Source organism: Microcaecilia unicolor, chromosome 9 (genome assembly GCF_901765095.1).
Source record: "Microcaecilia unicolor chromosome 9, aMicUni1.1, whole genome shotgun sequence".
NCBI classification, from domain to species: domain Eukaryota; kingdom Metazoa; phylum Chordata; class Amphibia; order Gymnophiona; family Siphonopidae; genus Microcaecilia; species Microcaecilia unicolor.
The window spans coordinates 209120018-209139921 of NC_044039.1; the positions used below are offsets into that span (position 1 = coordinate 209120018).

General features: G+C 43.1%; 1 protein-coding gene across 2 annotated transcripts in view; it reads left to right on the forward strand.

Moving 5' to 3' along the window:
- The window catches only part of TTC7B (tetratricopeptide repeat domain 7B), a 513408-nt gene that overhangs the window by 429015 nt on the left and 64489 nt on the right, over positions 1-19904 (forward strand). For both annotated transcript variants that reach the window (XM_030214578.1, XM_030214579.1), the window contains one exon: positions 5804-6006. In XM_030214578.1, the coding sequence (XP_030070438.1) occupies positions 5804-6006 (203 nt within the window). The remainder of the gene's footprint in view (positions 1-5803; positions 6007-19904) is intronic.

Below are 19904 nucleotides of genomic sequence, written 5' to 3' on the forward strand. Positions count from 1 at the left end.
AGCACACTGTTTATGACACAGGAAAAGCTTGAGCAGAAAACAACGTGAAATGACATGGAAAACATTTTTTGTGTTGCTTCAGATGAATGCACATCCCTGGTTATTTGCCTTCAAAACAGATCCCCAAGACCTACCCTGTTTCCCCAAAAGTAAGACATCCCCCGAAAATAAGACCTAGTAGAGGTTTTCCTGAATTGGTAGATATAAGGCCTCCTCCGAAAGTAAGACCTAGCAAATTTTTGTTTGAAAGCAGGGCCGCCGAGAGCCAGACAAGGCCGCCCCCCCCCCCCCACCCGAGGTCGCCGGGCCCCCCCTCCACCCACCCTCCATCGCTCCCGGAACTAACCTTAAACGCCTCCTTTCACCTTCGCAGCAAGCAGCAGAAGGGCAGACCTCTCCTTCCTTCCGTGCCCCGCCCTCGCGGACGTTACGTCAGGCGAGGGCGGGACACGGAAGGAAGGAGTGGCCTGTCCTGCTGCTGCGAAGGTGAAAGGAGGCGTTTAAGGTTAGTTCTGGGAGCGACGGAGGGCGGGCGAGCCAACCCCAATCCAACCCCGATGTTTCCCCGAAAAACAAGACAGCCCCTGAAAATAAGACCTAACACATTTTTGGGGGCAAAAATTAATATAAGACAGTGTCTTATTTTTGGGGAAACACGGTAGCAGTCATAAGGCAACCACATCCTGAAAGCTCACCTTGCCAGTCTGACTTGCAAGACTGCCACAGTGAATATGTTGGAGAGAGATTTGCAAACAATGACTCACCCTTATGGCAAGGCTGAAAACCTGATTGGGTAGTTATGCCTCCTGGACAGGGTTGGGAAATGGTGCTGTGCCCGTCAGCACTGTCCTCTGTGAATGTGCTGATGAATGCACCCGCGCATTGACCTTTACTCCTAAGCCTGTGCATTTATGAGTCAAAAAAATGTAATGGCAGTCATAAATGAAGAATTTGTTCCAATCTGACTGGGCCTATCTGCCCTTTTATCTGCTATAAAGATAAAAGTAATGTTATCTTCACTCACACTAAATGGATAGTGGAATCTTTTAAAGAGCTGCAGTATCAGTCCAGTTCCACACTAGTGTAGAAAGCAGATTGACATCAAAAGAGCTTCAGCTGTGTGAAAGTGACTAATTAGACTTTCACCAAATGAGGAAATATTCAGTGATTTCAGTGGCAAATAGTTTGTTCCATCCCTGGTGTAGAATCTGTGACCTTGGGTACTTTATCTTACTCTTACCCCTTATCTGCATTAAGTGTAAACTCGCCCAAAGTCCAGGTAGATTGCCGTGTTCAGCATTAGCTTTTGTGGAAGAACATAAGAATAGCAATACTGGGTCAGACCAATGGTCCATCTAGCCCAGTATCCTGTTTCCAACAGTGGCCAATCCAGGTCACAAGTACCTGGTAGAAACTCATAGTTACAACATTCCATGCTACCACTCCCAAGGCAAAGCAGTGGCTTCCCCATGTCTATCTCAATAGCAGACTCTGAACTTTTCCTCCAGGAACTTGTCCAAACCTTTTTTAAACCAGATACGCTAACCGCTGTTACCACATCCTCCAGCAACGAGTTCCAGAGCTTAACTATTTGTTGAGTGAAAAAAGTATTTCCTCCTATTTGTTTTAAAACTTCATTGAGTGTCCCCTAGTTTTTGTACTCTGAAAGTGTAAAAAAATTGATTGACTTCTATTTGTTCTACACCACTCAGAATTTTGTAGACTTCAGTCATAGATTGTAAGCTCTGTCGAGCAGGGACTGTCTCTTCATGTTCAAGTGTACAGCGCTGCGTACGTCTAATAGGTCTTTAGAAATGATAAGTAGTAGTAATAATATTTCCCCTCAGCCATTTCTTTTCCAATCTGAAGAGCCCTGAACTCTTTAGCTTTTCCTCGTATAAGAGGAGTTCCATCCCCTTTATCATTTTGGTTACACTTCTTTGAACGTTTTCTAATTCTGCTGTATCTTTTTTGAGATATGGTGACCAGAATTGAACGTACTACTCAAGGTGATGTCACACCGGGGAGCGATACAGAGACATTATAGTATTCTTGGTCTTATTTACCATCCCTTTCCTAATAATTCCTTTCATCCTGTTTGCTTTTTTGGCCATCATCGCACACTGAGCAGAAGATTTCAGTATAATGTCTACAATGACACCTAGATCTTTTTCTTGGGTGCTGACTCCCAAGGTGGACCCTAGCATCAGGTAATTATGATTCAGGTTATTCTTCCCAATGTGCACCACTTTGCATTTGTCCACATTAAATTTCATCTACCATGTCTTCCAATTTCCTAAGGTCTTTCTGCAATTTTTCACAGTCCACATGTGTTTTAACATCTTTCAATAGTTTGTGTCATCTGCAAATTTAATCACGTCACTTGTTGTTCCGATTTCCAGATCATTTATAAATATGTTAAATAGCACCGTTCCCAATACAGATCCCTGTGGCACTCCACTATTCACCCTCCTCCATTGAGAAAAATGGCCTTTTAACTCTGCCCTCTGTTTTTTATCCGTTAACCAATTCCTAATCCACAACAGAACATTGCTTCCTAACCCATGGCTCTTTAATTTTCTCAGAAGTCTCTCATGAGGAACTTTGTCAAAAGCTTTCTGAAAATCTACATACACTTCAGCAACCGGCTCACCTTTATTGACATGTTTATTCACGCCTTCAAAGAAATGAAGCAAATTGGTGAGGCAAGTCTTCCCTTGACTGAATCCATGCTGACTCTGTCCCATTAAACCATGTTTATCTATGTGCTCTGTAATTTTATTCCTTATAATATTTTCACTATTTTGCCTGGCACTGAAGTCAAGCTTACCGGTCTGTAATTTCCCGGATCAACCCTGGAAACCTTTTTAAAAAATCAATATTACATTGGTCACCCTCCAATCTTCAGATACTATGGACAATTTTAACAACAGATTACAGATCACTAGCAGCAGATCAGCAATTTTATGTTTGAGTTCTTTCAGTACCCTAGAGTGCATACCATCTGGTCCAGGTGATTTACTACTCTTTAATTTGTTGATTTGGCTCAGAACCTCTTCCAGGTTCACCAGATTTCTTTCAGTTCCTCCACATTATCACCCTTGAAAATCGTTTTCTGGTACAGACAGATCTCTTACATCTTCTTCCATAAAGACCGAAGCAAAGAATTCATTCAGTCTCTCCGCTATGGTCTTGCCTCTTTTGCTCCTTCATGATCTAATGGCCCCAACCTCACAGGTTTTCTATTCTGATGTACCTGAAGAAGTTGTTATTGTGAGTTTTTGCCTCTGCGGCAAGTTTCTCTTCATATTCTCTTTTAGCCTTTTTATTAATGCTTTGCATCTGACTTGTCCATACTTCGAAGGACAATCTTTCACTTCACCTTTTAACCATGCTGGCTGTCGTTTACTTTTCTTTCCACCTTTGCTCTAACTCTCCCATCCTATTCATTTGTAAGAAAGCAACAAGGTAAACGATCCACCAAATCCAACGTGAAGGAAAACAAGCAAGAGGTAGACCTTGTAAGAAGCAGTCTTTATTGAAACCCAAAAGCTCCCAGCGAGTCAAAACATCTGTGCCCGACATGGCCGTGTTTTGCCTAGAGGAAGAAGCATTGCGCTTTATGTTCTTATCTGTTGGACCAGACATGGTGAAGTCTGTATTTTCCCACCAGCTGGTAAGACTACCCCTGACGTAGCCGTTTCTCAGTTGAAACATAGCCATGCCGGTCTGTCTGCCTCTTGTTTTTATCCTCTCATTTGTATACAGACATTTCAAGTGGGTTTTTTATTTTGTTATATCTACAACCTGCTTAGGAATTGACAAGGATAATTTGCAATCTTTAATTTCTATCTGCTCTTCCCTTAAAGGCTCCTGGCTTACATTTGCCTTTATTGCAACCTCTCTATTGGAATGCCCTATCTTCCCTCCTCTCTATTAGGATGCCCTATCTTCCCTATTTTGTTAGAATCTTTCAAAGATATCTTACCACAAACCATGCGTTCCTGAGCAACTGTTGGCTTTTACTCAGGTTCTAGATTAAAAGCTGCTCTATCTTCTTTTTAAATATTATCATCAGCAGCCTGGTTCCACCCAGGGTAAGGTGGTGTCCATTAGTAAGGTCAGCGTGTTGAGAACCAGGGGAGCCCGGTTCAAATCCCACTGCAGCACCTTGTAGTCTTGTGCAAGTCACTTAACCCTCCTCTGCCTCAGGTGGAAACTCAAATTGTGAGCCCTCCAGGGACAGAAAAATGCTTACTGTATCTGAATGTACCCCTCGTCGATAGCTTTTGAGCTTGCAGATGATACATAAGAAATTTAATAAATCAGCCTTTCCAGAATAGACTTCCCCTTCCCCAGAACGTTGCCCAGTTCCTAAGAACGCTAAATTCCTCTTCCTTGCAGCATCATTTCATCCGTGCATTGATTCTCCTGGAGGCTCTACCCCAGCAGGTTGGCTGCTATAGCAAACAAAACGGAGGGCACTTCATAGTACTGTTTTCTCTCTAGTGCAGATTTGTTCTCATGGTATGAGCTGCGAGAATGGCCCTGCAAGACAGAGAAGCTGACGTTCTTTCATTATTCTTCATTTATTGTTTTTATGTTTGTTCTTGGTTATTTTACTATTGTTATGCTGTTAACAAAATTGTAAGTTTTATGTTAAACTGTACCTGCTGTACACCGCCTTGGGTGAATCTCTTCATAAAGGGGAATAATAAATCCCGATAAATAAACCAATAAATACAATTCTTTCCCCTGCCAGCCACAGGGGCTGAGCATTCAGGGAAAGTGCTAAATTAAGGCCTCCGGGAGAGCTGAGACTGAGCCGGTAGGTAGCTTGTAGGAGGAGAGTGGGGGGCTAGGGCTGGGAAGCAAGATTAAGGGTTTGCCTAGGGCAGGAGCGTAGCCAGACAACAGATTTTGGGTGGGCCTAGGCAAGAAGTGGGTGGGCACCAAGTGTTCTCTCCCCCTCCCCTCAACCACCACCCAAAAAATATCTCAGCTGGTGAGAAAACGCTTCTTTCCATCTTGGCAGTCCGCAGCAGGCATGCGCTGAAAACTGAGCATGCGCAGGTGCCATTATTGTGGAGAGTAGTGTTTTCGTTACCAACAGGAGGAAGTCTTCTGCTGGCAGAGCTTGGGATCCCCACCAGCTACAACTAAACATGTGCTACTGTTAGGTGGGCCTGAGCCCTGAGAGGACCACCTGTAGCTACGCCACTGGCCTAGGGCATTTGGTATCCTTGCACCAGAGCTATGGTGGGAGGGGTTCAGGATTTTCCTAATGAATATGGATGAGATGTATATGCATTCTGAACACCCCACTGGTAGGTTGTGGCCCCTGAGTATCACATTTGGAGACCCCTGGTTTAGAAAGTCAAGGACCCATGGAACAACCATGGGCATGTAGTTGAATCTGCAAACATATGAGAATTATCACCTCGTCACTGGCCTCTTTTCAGTCTCTGTGGACAGCTCAGTGTTGAGAGTGTTAATATCCATAGAAAATGAAGGAGTTATAAACTAACCAAACAAAGGGGGGTTTTTTTGCACTGTTGGAGAAAAATAAATAGTCATAATAGTCAGACTCCTCCTCACAGTTTGTTTCAGGTGGTGTACAATTCATACAGCTGTAGTGCATTACAAAATGTTATTTTGGGATCTTCCCTAGTGCTCTGTAGCAGATTGGCTTAGCTGCATGGGAAAAAGAAAAAACTGAATGTACCAGCTTGTTTTGCTACACAAAGAAAAGCGAAAAAAAAACCAAAAACCCTATGTTTTGTTCATGCCTTCCTCCCCACAGCTGAAGTCTATATTGGAATTGGGAAGCCTGCAGAAGCCACAGCGTGTACACAGGAGGCTGCTAATCTCTTCCCAATGTCACATAATGTGCTTTATATGAGAGGCCAAGTGGCGGAGCTCCGAGGGAATATCGAGGAAGCTAAACGATGGTATGAAGAAGCCTTGTCAATCAGCCCCACGCACGTGAAGAGTATGCAGAGATTGGTAAGCCCTACATTTAAAAGGACAAGGAAGATTTTTCTTGCTCTCCATTCATTTACGATGCCGTTTTTGCTTCAAAAGGTTGTGGGTTAATGTTCTTCCATGAAGAACAAAAAATCTTTTGGTTTATATCCAGACCTGGCTCAAGCTTTTTAAAATCTTTTTTGATACACGACAGCCACAACATGTACAAAATATATATTATGTTCATTTTCACTATACAGATAGGTGGTGGCAGTAGTGTAGCTACTAAGGGGCCACGGGGGCCTGGGCCCCCGTAGATTTTGCCCTGAACCCCCTGCCGACGACCCTCTCAACCCCCCTTCCCGCCGCCAACCCACTGTCGCCGTCTGCTACCTTTGCTGGCGGGGGACCCCAACCCCCACCAGCCCCGAAGTCTTCTTCCTTCGTTTGGTTTCTGAGTCTGATGTCCTGCACGTAGAACGTGCAAGACGTCAGACTCACAGAAACAGAACGAAGCCCTGCAGATCTCAAGGCTTCGTTCTGTTTCTCTGAGTCTGACGTCCTGCATGTTGTACGTGCAGGATGTCAGACTCAGAAACCAAACAAAGGAAGAAAACCGGCTGGCAGGGGTTGGGGTCCCCCGCCAGCAAAGTTAGGCAATGACGGCGGACGGGGGGGGGGGGGGGTCGAGAGGGTCATCGGCAGGGGGGGGTCAAAGTTGGTGGTGGTGGTGCTCGCGGCGGCGGGAGGTGTCGGCAATGGCAGCGCGGGGGGGGGGCTAAAATGTGCCCCCTCACCTCGGGCTCTGGACCCCCCTCCCGCTGAAGTCTGGCTATGCCCCTGGATGGTGGAGCTAAATATGTGTAGAAAGCAATCACCCCCCAACGACTGTGCATCTAGCGGGCAATTCTGTAAGTGGGCACCTCCATTTAGACATCCAGAGGAGGTGTGGTGAGAGCAATTTTTATAATGGCGTCTGGGTGCCCAGCATAACCCGATATCGGTGTGCCTTACAGTCACCCACCCATGGTTGCATAAATAGGGCAGGGATGTGCATTACTTGCAGTATTCTGTAACTATAGCGCATAAATGGGAGGCCTGCCCATACTCCACCCATTGTACACCCCCCCCCCCCTTTGCATTTATGCGCTATGCCACTTCCACGTGCCCTTACAGAATAGTGCTTAGGCACTCTGCTTGCACTTTCATAGGTCAGTGTACACTTCCACACGTATGTGCTACTGTTCTATCAGCAAAACAAAAAGTACCAGGAGCCTTCAAAAAAGGGGATAAGAATTTTAATCAAATGTATAGATGAAACAATCCTAGAATGGACCAGACACGGTCCGTGTTTCGGTGCACAGCACCTGCGTCAGGGGTCACGAAGTGTAGAAGAAAGCGTACGGCTGTGGGCTGGAAGCAATATGCTGCGCCATCGTGTTATCCCTTCATACAATATCAAATACCTGGTAAGAAGAAGTCGTTTCGTGAGAGTATCTCTGCGTTTGATATTGTATGAAGGGATAAACACGGTGGCGCAGCATATTGCTTCCAGCCCACAGCCGTACGCTTTCTTCTACACTGCTGATATGCCGCACTTAACTGGCCATGATAACCACATAAAAGTCAGTCCTATCTTTATGCGGTTTATTTAACTGGCCACGTGTTCACCAGCTCTGTAAACCCAGAATCTTAATGTCGGAATCCAGATATAGCCGGGGTAATGCCGACAGCAGTAAGCAAAACGCTGAATATCGGGTCTCAAGATTATAGATTTTTCCCTTATAATGGCAGTATTCAGCTTTTGGCCATATAATTATGCAGTTTAATTTAGGAATGCTCTTTTACTGGCCTAAATTAAACTGCTTAACTATATGTAGACCCCCTCATTCTATAATCTTGTGCATACATATTCACACTTAGTGCACAGAGTTGTGCATGCATGTTACAGCATAGTGGATGACACAGTGACCAATCCACCGGGGAGATGAAGTTCAAAGCAGATTTATTCAAGCACCAAAACGAGAAGACCCGACACGGGCCATGTTTCAGCAGATGCAGCTAACCACATAAAAGTCAGTCCTATCTTTATGCGGTTTACTTAACTGGCCACATGTTCGCCAGCTCTGTAAACCCAGAATCTTAATGTCGGAATCCAGATATAGCCGGGGTAATGCCGAAAGCGGTAAGCAAAACGCTGAATATCGGGTCTCAAGATTATAGATTTTTCCCTTATAATGGCAGTATTCAGCTTTTGGCCATATAATTATGCAGTTTAATTTAGGAATGCTCTTTTACTGGCCTAAATTAAACTGCTTAACTATATGTAGACCCCCCTCATTCTATAATCTTGTGCATACATATTCACACTTAGTGCACAGAGTTGTGCATGCATGTTACAGCATAGTGGATGACACAGTGACCAATCCACCGGGGAGATGAAGTTCAAAGCAGATTTATTCAAGCACCAAAATGAGAAGACCCGACACGGGCTGTGTTTCAGCAGATACAGCTGCCTTCCTCAGGAGTCGATATACACAACTTAAAACACTGAGACAACTGAAAGCCTAAGAAATAAGATAGGAGAGTTAGAATATATTGCACTAAATGAAACATTAGATATAATAGGCATATCTGAGACCTGGTGGAAGGAGGATAACCAGTGGGACACTATCATACCGAGGTACAAATTATATGATAGTGATAGGGTGGATCGAATTGGAGGAGGGGTAGCACTGTATGTTAAGGAGGGCTTTGAATCAAATAGACTGAAAATTCTGCAGGAAATAAAAAAGATCTTGGAATCCCTATGGAGAGTAATATCTGGTGCTGTAGCAAAAGTTAATAAAACAGCAGCCTCTATAGCACAGCGGTGTGGAGAGTAAAGCACCGTGGAAAATTCACAGGTCAGCATTCATAAAAACACCCCCCGTTCTACTGAAGTGTTCAATCCACATGGCTCCAGGGATTGCAGGCGACGTATCCAGCGCAGCCGTAGATGACGATCCCTGTTTCCTCCACGGGGTAAACTACCTACTTTTGCAACTGCAAAACATTTAAAGTCCAAAAAATGTATGGTTCACCTTTTTACAATGAGACACAAGTGGTGTTCCCGCCTTAAGATGAGCAACACAAGATTTATGTTCACTCGTTCTTACTTGTAATTTTCTTAACGTCTTGCCCACATGAAATTTATTACATCGACAGTACAAGATGTAAATCACAAACATAGAGGAGCAATTTGTCTTTGATGTCAACTTGTAAATCTTAGAATCCACAGGATTGGTGAATTCCCTACCGTCTCTACGTTTTCCACCCTTAAAATGACCCGTATTTGTCAAAGTTGTATCAACCTATAATGCAGGTAAACCAGCTGGATTTAGCAGGGGGTTTTTTCCCCCGTCGAAAAAGCGATCCAAAGGTAATGATGTTGAAAAAGAGGGTGAGTCTGCATAATATCCCAATTCCCCATAACGTTTGGCCAAGCCTACATTAATGCAATCTCACTAGTATCCTAACCACTGAACTGTATACATTTATTACAATGTGTTCTCTTGCGGAGGAAAAAGTCTCAACAGACTCCTTAACATAGCCTTATGGCTTTTAATTAACCAGAGTTCTTGCTGTCATCATCGGCAAGAAACCTCCTCACTGTTCAGTCTCATTAACTAATTGTTACTTATTTGTACAATCTGTATTCTATTTTCTTGCTTTAAATAGCAAATAAAGCCAGCACTTATCTTGCTGCTGTATCCTGTCTTGCTGCTGCGTTCAAAAAACTGCTGTCGCTTAGTCTCTCCTCGCCACGGCCGACGTTGGCCAAGGTTTCGGTACTTCTTTTTCTCCTGCCTCAGTGTCCGTGGTATTTGGCGACAAATCTAGCGACTCTATACACAAACAATAATAAACATTTTAGAATACTAATCTCAATTTTCTCAAATCTCAAAGTTGTACAGTTCTTTTAGCTTCCCTCACTTCACTGTAGACTGTTGCTCACTCCAAAAGTGCCTGAGCATTGCCTGCTTTCATTTATACTCTGGCGTCTGACGTCATTTCCTACACCCGCCAATGGCCAGGTCTATCTTAGTCAGAAAAAATGAACCCATTCGATTCTGGTGTTCAACCCTTTGGGGTGTACAGTCTGTAACCAAAAGATCCACCTCTGTTCTTGTTGTTACACCCGCCAATGGCCAGGTCTATCTTAGTCAGAAAAAATGAACCCATTCGATTCTGGTGTTCAACCCTTTGGGGTGTACAGTCTGTAACCAAAAGATCCACCTCTGTTCTTGTTGTATTAGCACCAGTTTTTTGTCTCCTCCCCTGGTGCTAAACCCAATCTGTTGTAGAACTGCACATCTGAGGGATTCAAACTCGTGCCCTTCTTCTACACAGTGTGCTGCCAATGGTGCTGTCAATTTCTTAATGTGTATATTGCTTTTATGTTCTTTTAACCACATCTTCAATTTCCTCGTAGTTTGCCCAACATACAGCTTATTACATGGGCATTGCAAACAATACACAACGAAGTCAGAATCACAGGACTAAACTCACGATCTGACTGAGGATCACTAAATGTTGATGTCTCTACCATTATTCCACACATGCGACAAGAGCCACATTTGGTGTGTTCTTTCTCTCTTTCAATCAACAGATCCGGGGGTCTCAGGCATGCCGGGGACAATATTTCCTTTAAATTCCTTCCCCTGCTATAAGCCATCCTACTTTAACACAGAAGATTTAGCAACATAAAGGAGGTGTGAACAGGGGCATTCTAGGGTCATGACTTAAACTTAAACCATCTGCTTATCTTTACAGTATGTGGAGATGCACCACCTACTGTTGCTAGAAATATTGGCAAGCGCGTTGCTTCTTTGGATCATCAGAGTTTCAAGAAGCCATATTTCTGTGACACTTTCAGTGTCATAATCTTGCATCTCCCTGACACTACGCATCGTTTTGTCCAGTGTCAAAAACTTGTCGGCATAGAAATGTTCTTGTTACTTTTATACTCCATGGATATACCCTCTGTATGATACTGTACAATGAAATAACTGTTCAGAGTGACCGGAGTTGACGTGTGTCTCAGTGTAGGCTGGCAGTAGTCACTCTTACACACACATTCCTGTTGTAGCCAAAATTTCTTACTTACTCATTTATGTATCATTTTTATAGATTGTTTCCATGACTTTATACTGAGTAACTCAAAGCAGTTGTAACAAGCTGAATGTCCCTCCAACCCTTCCCACCCCATTGATTCTTGAATCAGCATGTGGCTGGTATTTAGTCAAGCTCATGTTTTTGTTATATATGAAAACTTCTGTGGGTAAAGTACGTTCTGTACTATGGGAAGGTGGCACATTGTCCAATTGGAAAGACTTGCTTTCTGCTCCTCCTCCTGCCACCATCCAGATCCAGTACCCACTCCAAAACACTAGTACTAGTTTAGTTCCTCAAAATATCAACATGCCTGTTTCTTGGCCACTGTTATATTTCTTGAAGTATCCTATATAATAAAACGCACCTCCAACATTCTGAAGCTGACTGCATGGCTGAGGCATTCCTGCTCTCTGTATCCATCTCCTGAATTGACATCACGTACTTCCGGGTTCGTCACAAGCAGAAGTGACCAACCACACCAGAGAGAGAGAGGGGGGGGGCCTGACACCAGAGAGAGGGAGGGAGGGGGGCCTGACACCAGAGAGGGGGGGAGGGAGGTATCTGTCACACACACACACTCTCTCTCACACACTGTCTCTCTCTCACAGCCAATGTCTTTCTCTCTCTCACTCTCACACACTCTATGTCTCACACTGTATCACATTCACTCTCTATGTGTCACACAGTCACTCACACACTCTCTTGGTCTCATACACTCAGTCTCACAGAGAGTCTGTGTCTCACACACACTCTCTCTCTCGCACACACTGTATCTATGTGAAACACACTCTCTCTCTCACACTGTGTCTCACATACGCACTTGCACACACTCTCATTCTCACACACACACACTCTCTCTCACAGACACACTCGCACCCAGACTCTCTCTCTCACAGACACACTCGCACCCAGACTCTCTCTCTCACCCACACACTCTCGCACATTCACTCTCTCTCAAACATACACACTCCGAGGAATACCTGGCTAGCGCCCGTTTCATTTGTGTCAGAAACGGGCCTTTTTTACTAGTTATTTCTAAATCTGATCTCTGTTTTGACCATATGTTCTAATATTTCTTAGGTTTTATAGAGATGGACCGTTTTGTTTTAGGTTGTAGAGTAGCCTAAGGGTTGAGAACCAGGAAAACCTGCCTGTCTGTCCTGATTTAGATTGTAAGCTCTTTTGAGCAGGGACTGTCTTTTCTTCATGTTCAATTGTGAAGCGCTGCGTACGACTGGTAGCGCTATAGAAATGATTTCTAGTAGTAGTAGAAAGCACAGTTCAAATTCTGCTGCAGCTCCTTGAGATCTTCACATAGGGGTCCTTTTCCTAAGGTGGACCGAAAAATGGCCTGCGCTGTTGTAGGCGCATGTATTGGATGTGCGCAGATCCATTTTTCAGTGCACCTGCAAAAAAATGCCTTTGTAAAATTTTTGCCGAAAATGGACGTGTGGCAAAATAAAAATTGGCGCGCATCCATTTTGGGCCTAAGATCTTACCAGCACCCATTGACTTAGTGGTAAGGTCTCACATGTTAACCAGGCGATAATCGTCAGCGCGCGTACACTGCCGATTACTGCCTGGTTAGCACCAATTGGTAGAAAAATTAAAAAATATTTTCGGATGCGCATAAAAATGGATTTACCACCCGGGACACGTGGTAGCTGGGCAGTAGTTCCAAATTGACGCAAGTTGGACGCACATAGGTGCCTATGCGCCTTAATAAAAGGGCCCCGTAACCCTCCATGGTGAGACCACACCTCGAGTACTACTACTACTACTTAACAGCGCTACTAGGGTTACGCAGCGCTGTACAATTTAACAGAGAAGGACAATCCCTGCTCAAAGGAGCTTACAATCTAAAGGACAAAGTGTGCAGTCTAGATTTCCTGAATAGGGTCGCCGCACCTCAAAAAAGATATAAAGGAATTGGAGAAGGTGCAGAGAAGGGCGACAAAAATGGTAAAAGGGATGGGAGGACTTCCCTAAGAGGAAAGGCTAAGACGGTTAGGGCTCTTCAGCTCGGAGAAGAGGAGGCTGAGGGGTGATATGATAGAAGTCTACAAGATAATGAGTGGAATGGAACGGACAGGCGTGAAGCGTTTGTTTACACTTTATAACAATAATAGAACCAGGGGACATAAGATGAAGCTAGAATGTGGTAGATTTAAAACAAATAGGAAAATGTTTTTCTTTACTCAGTGCTTAATTAGACTCTGGAACTCGTTGCCGGAGAATGTAGTGACAGCAGTTGGCCTTGCTGAGTTTAAAGGGGATTTGGACAGATTCCTGAAGGAAAAGTCCATTGAACATTATTAATTTAAATTTTTGTTTTGTTTTCGGGTTTTTGCCGGGTTCTTACTGTCGGAGACAGGATGCTGGGCTTGATGGACCCTTGGTTTTTTCCCAGTATGGCAGTGCTTATGTTCTTATGTACTTATGTAGGTACAGATTTAAAAGGCATTTTTGTAACTAGGTATTCAAGTGCATTAAATGCTCTTTTCTAAGGGAGTGCCTATGTAGTATAGTAAATGATGGCAGATAAAGACCTGAACAGTCCATCCATGTAGCTGGAGCATGGGCAACTGTAAGTTAGACACATTATATGGCGCACTAAGGTGTGGGCCATTTATTTATTTATTTGTTGCATTTGTATCCCACATTTCCCACCTCTTTGCAGGCTCAATGTGGCTTACATTGTGCCGGAGTGGCGATCACCGCTTCCGGGTTCAGAAATACAAAGTGATATTGCATTATAGTTCATAAATGATAAGGTAAATTACAGAGTAATTTTGCCTTGAAAATCATAGTAATAGAGTAGATTACAGGGTAAGGTAGATGATCAAATATAGGAAGTTCATATCCTGCATGAGAAGTAGAATGGTAGTGAGTAGTGCGTAGCGTTCATTAGTGGCTGCGTAAATGAAGCAGTCGAGTGTAAGAGAGTTCCATTTTGTCTAGTTTTGGTGAAGTTTTGTTCTGGTATTTAGGATGGGTCATTGTGGTATGCTTTTTTGAACAGGTAGATTTTCAGCAGTTTTCGGAAGATTGTTAGGTCATGCATTGTTGTTAAAACATTTGGTAGTGCATTCCATAGTTGTGTGCTTATGTAGGAGAAGCTGGATGCATATGTTGATTTGTATTTCAGTCCTTTGCAACTGGGGTCGTGTAGATTCAAGAATGTGCGTTCTGACCTTCTTGTGTTCCAGGTTGGCAGGTCAATTAGGTCTGACATATATATCGGGGCTTCACCGTGAACTATTTTATGGACCAGGGTGCAGATTTTGAACGCAATTCAAATTTACACCTGCTGTTGACCTGGCATAAATGGTTATGCCTAAATTCCGGCGTGCCAATGTGGATTTACGCTACTGTTCTATAACAGAATAGGGATCTCAGATGCCATTACAGAAAAGACATTCCCCACGCAGCATTGAGGCACCTGAATGGAGGTGCCGAGATAGGATTGCTCCTTTCGATTGTAAGCTGCCAGGGGACAGAAATGTTATGTTATAGAGGATTTGTAACCCACCAGCTCCCTCAGTTTGAGACCTAATCTAATCTAATCCACAGCCTTATATATTTCAATTTCCAATTCAACGCGGCACTAGACAAGGTTGCCCTCTATCACCGACTTTATTCATTTTAGCCATGGAACCCCTTTTGAGAGCTATCAAATATTCAGTTGAAATCCCAGGTATTCGAGTAGGTGGAGAATTAATCAAGGCCCTGGCATTTGCAGACGATCTCTTGATAATCACTACCCAACCACAAGTCTCACTAGTAAAATTGATTGACTTAATTCAGGTATTTGGAGGACTCTCTGGTTTTACGTTGAATGTTCAAAAATCGATAGGTCTCAAAGTATACCCCTTAGACGAGGGTTCGGGTGAGAGAGATGCCCCTTTAACTTGGGCGGGAGAAAAAATTAAATATTTAGGCACCTATATAACACAGGACCTGACGAGGTTATACCAGGCTAATGTAAGTTGAAATTATGGAAAGATTATCCTTTATCACTGTTAGGCAGAATAACGTTATATAACATTTTGATTGTGCCAAGATGGCTATATATGTTTCAGACACTGCCACTCTACTTTAGAGTGGAAGATGAGCAGAGACTGAATAAACAATTACAAATATTCTTATGGAGAGGAAAAAGGGCTCGACTACCTATAAAGACTTTGTACACTCCAAGAGAATATGGAGGACTGGGACTCTTGAGTATACGTCACCTCTCCATAGCCAGCGGAATGCGTCACATCTCTGATTGGTTTCGCTCTACTACTGATTTCTCAGCTACCAAAATAGAAACAGCACTCACCCAGGACACGCACTTTAGTTGTCTTCTACACGTGGGTGGGGGCCCGATTCCAGCTGTACTAGCAACTTCACATATTCTTACCACAGCCAAGGCAACATGGAAGTGGATTTGCCGCCACCACCAATTTTCAGCGAGAATAACCCCGTTCATGGCGATCTGTGCCAACCCTAAATTTTCGCCAGGCAACATATATCCAGCCTTCAGCAGATGGAAACAGAAAGGATTACAGTATCTCATACAAATCTTAACAGAGGAGGGTCAGTTACAAACATTTGCAGATTTGCAGTCCCAATACTCATTACCACCTTCTGATTATTTCCACTATTTTCAACTGAGACATTATGTACAAAGTTTACCTTGGGAGTCATTGACAGAAGACGTTCAAGAAGAGTTGTCATCAGTATTTTCCTTCCAGGCACAAGACAAAGTTCCATTGAGAATGCACCATAGGCACATTAGAGATTCTGTGCAAGAGCCTAACTTCTCTGCTTTGGCCGGAGCCTGGAGCATAGATTTGGCAGTTACAGTATCTAGATCCATGCTACAGAGTTTTGTTCTCAGCATTAAGTGTTCTTCAAAGATGGTGGCATATCAGGAATTGGAATATGTTTGCTTTACGAGTTCATATGCCACCGTGACGAGCATTTTATGTAGGCGTCTCCCCTGATGGAGCATGCCCTAAGTGCCTGGCCCTGGGTGCAGACTTGGGACATATGTATTGGTCCTGCCCTAAAATTCAGTTATTCTGGTCTCGTCTCCTAAACTATACCTCGAGAATGTGGCATTCTAAATGGAGACGCGACCCATTGCTACTATTTGGGCAACCCTCACTGGCTATCCCTACCCCGGCAGGCTTTAAGGGGTTTGTGCAAAGATCGACCACCATAGCCAAGGCATTAATCTTGAGTGAGTGGATTTCTCCTAACAGCCCCACAATTCAGCAATGGCGAAGCCTAATGATCGCACCTATGAAGTTTGAGAGACAAGTGGCAAAGTCTGACTTAAAATTTACAGAACCAGTTTTCTTCCATATATGGACCCCACTTTGGCAAACATTGACCCCAATGGCAAAAGGATACCTCATGAACACATAATCCAGTGTGTGTGTGTTAGAGATCACTAGGAATGCAATGTACTAGACAAAGATTAAGGGTGGGTGGAGGGTGGGACTTGGGGAAGGGTGAAAAGTTGTGAGTACTCGTTGATATTTATGTGAGACTATGGTTAAAGAAGAGAGTTATAAATACCTGTATGTTTATAGAAGGTTAAGTTGTAAATTGTAATTAAGGACAGATTGTATTTGCCTTGCAAGAGTTATATATCATTCTCTTTGACTCACAAATAAACAGAACTTAAAATAAATACTTGAATTTCCTTAAAAAGGTCCTATGCAGTTTACAATAAAATATATATAAACCCTTGAAAAGGATCATACCACACGATTTAACATACCTAAGACATTTCAGATAAAAAAAATGTCTGAAAAAGATGGGTTTTCAGTCTTTTCCTGAAAGAAAATTATGACCTATCTAACCTACGTGTCAGCGGCAAGTCATTCCAAATAAAAAATGAAATGGAAAAAGAAGCTTTCCTATGTTTACTGTAATGTAAACATTCCAGAGATGGATTGGCCAATAAACAGCGATGTTTCGAATGACAGATATTAGCAGATAAAAAAAAGCAAAAGTCTAATAGATTGATTAGATCGATAGGAGCCACACCATAAATGGATTTGTGAACATAGCACAACACCTTAAACATCACTCTGTTGCTGATACTGGCAACCAATGCAAAGGGGCAACACTATCAAACTTAGAGCGATGGAAAGTCATTCTTGCTGCAGTATTCTGCAGTAATTGCTATTTGGGTTAATAATGTTCGAGGACGAGCAATATAAACAGAATTATAATAATCTAAACAAATAAAATAATCACCTGAACCACAAGAGCTAAGTGCTCTTTATGACAATTGAAACAAATGGATCTTAATTGTTTCAATCTGAAAAACCCTTTTTTGAGCAAGATATTAACTCAAATGACAAGGAGGAATCCAACTAACTCCCAACACCCGAGACTACTGATTCACTGGCAACACTAATCCATTCAAAAAAGGAACTGAAGCAGGAGTAACAGACAAGATGTTAGTAAACCATAAAATATTAGTCTTATGCGTATTCAGTGTTAAAAAAATGACTATAAGCCCGAGATCTCGCAATAGTAATGCATTGGTTAATTGCTGAGAATGTTAGTTAACACTGACTGAGGGAGGGAGGGAGGGAGTGGGACTATAGAATAGACACAGGTTGATGATGTCTGGTATTATCTTGCTATGTTTGTATATTGTTGTATTATCAATAAAATAATTTTAAAAAAAAAGAGAATGTTAGTTAAATCAGGAGAAAACTGGAACCAGAACGATATCATCAGCTTAAGAAAACATATATTTATCTTTGGGCCAAATAATGGTACCTAAATCTGACATGTAGAGATTAAATAATAATGGAGAGATAGGGGGATCCTTGAGGCACTGTGCATGAAGATTTCAACGTCCTGGAACACATTCTGTCTTTCAAGACACAGTAACTATGATTTTCTAAAAAACCTTTGAACCAATTAAGCACTGATTCTCCCAACCCTAGCTCATTAAACTTCCCAAGATTCAAGGCGAGATACAATAAAAGTAAAGGTATTGATACAAAACATCAAGAATTACAAAGAATCAGAAATGAAAAAAAATCAGCCTAAAATAACATATCTTAGCAAACAGATAAGTTTTGAAAGCTTTACAAAAAGAGTAATAGCAACTCATTAAACGTAAATCTACAGGAAGATTATTCCATAGTCGAACTGCTAAAAATAAAAAAGAATGAGAAATGTGCCTACTATCGTTGAATGTAACTCATCTTGAACTAAAGTTGAGAAAGGGGTTTGCTAAACCCCAAATCCCAGGGCTTTTTTTGAGGGGGTACTTGGGGGTACTGAGTACCGGCACCTTTTCTATTGTCTGCTAAAATTGACCCATGGACCCCAAGTTTTAATGAAAGAGCTCAGGCTCTACACACCAATTCTGCCTTGTCATAGATTCTGTGACTGGTTGCAGGGGGCCTGGCTATTGTGGGGTGGATCCCTCAGTGATCACCTCACTCCTGAAGGGTGGCCTAGCATTTGAGTACCGGCACCTTTTTTGCTAGCTCTTTTGAGCAGGGACTGTCCTTCTTTGTTAAACTGTACAGCGCTGCGTAACCCTAGTAGCGCTTTAGAAATGTTAAGTAGTAGTAAAAACGTACTGCCAAATCCTTTCCCCTTTTTGCAGTGGCCACACGTTTTCCATAGTCCACTCTTCAGCTGTTTATTCTCTGTTCATGATTTTTGCATGTAAGTTTCTGCATGGAATTTTAATAGTTATACGCACAGTTTAAAAAAAAGTTACAAAGATATGAAATGGTGTGAATAGCTATGTAGGAGAAGCATTCAAAAACTTTAAGATCTAGAACTTCCTCAGAAATTAATTCAACGCAGAAACCAGTATGTACATATTTCAAGAGCTGAACAGCTCAGGTTGAGTTTTTCTGTTTGTAATATCTAATTATTCTAGGTACTGAAGAGCAATGTAAGCCTTCCATTAAAAAAAAAATTCTGATAAGAAATCCCTGATGGAGAAGGGAGGACCTAAAGGTTATGTTCTGTTAGCTGTTAAACTCAACGCCCTTTCATTCAGAGCATTATTGCTGCTTATGGTCTAGGTCAGTGATGGGCAACCTTTTGAGCTTGGTGTGTCAAAATTCGCGAAAAAACCGAGCATAACTCGGGTGGTGTGTCACTTCGAGAAAAATCTACTAGGACCGCCCCCGGGCCCCCCCCCTACCCGAGATCGCTGCCCACCCGAGGTTGCTGGGCCCCCCCCTCCACCTGCTACCGGGCCCAGAACTAACCTTAAAGCCTCCTTTCACGTCGCAGCAAGCAGCAGCAGGGCAGACCTCTCCTCCTTCCTTCTGTGCTCCGCCCTCGCGGACGTTACGTCAGGCGAGGGCGGGACACGGAAGGAAGGAGTGGCCTGCCCTGCTGCTGCTTGCTGCGACGTAAAAGGAGGCTTTAAGGTTAGTTTCCGGGAGCGAGGAGGGAGGGCGGACCACACTGCGGCGGCGCTGCGTGTCATCAAAAATGGCTACGCGTGTCAGTGCTGACACGCGTGTCATAGGTTCGCCATCAGGGGCCTAGTTGCATATGAATTATTCAAAGAACTATTTTCTCCTGCATCCCTGGGAGGAACATATGAGGCAAAAGCTCTGATAGGAAAATCGTGCAAGGAAGGGATTACGTTTCACATTTTGTAGCTTTTCAAGGTGTCTCTGCTAAGGGAGGAAACTGCAGCTGTGGTTATATTGTTGTACTTGGTCATTTTTGCGTTTTCCTATTTAGAATTCACTTTAGGGAAAGATCTGGAAGCTTCAGGCGTT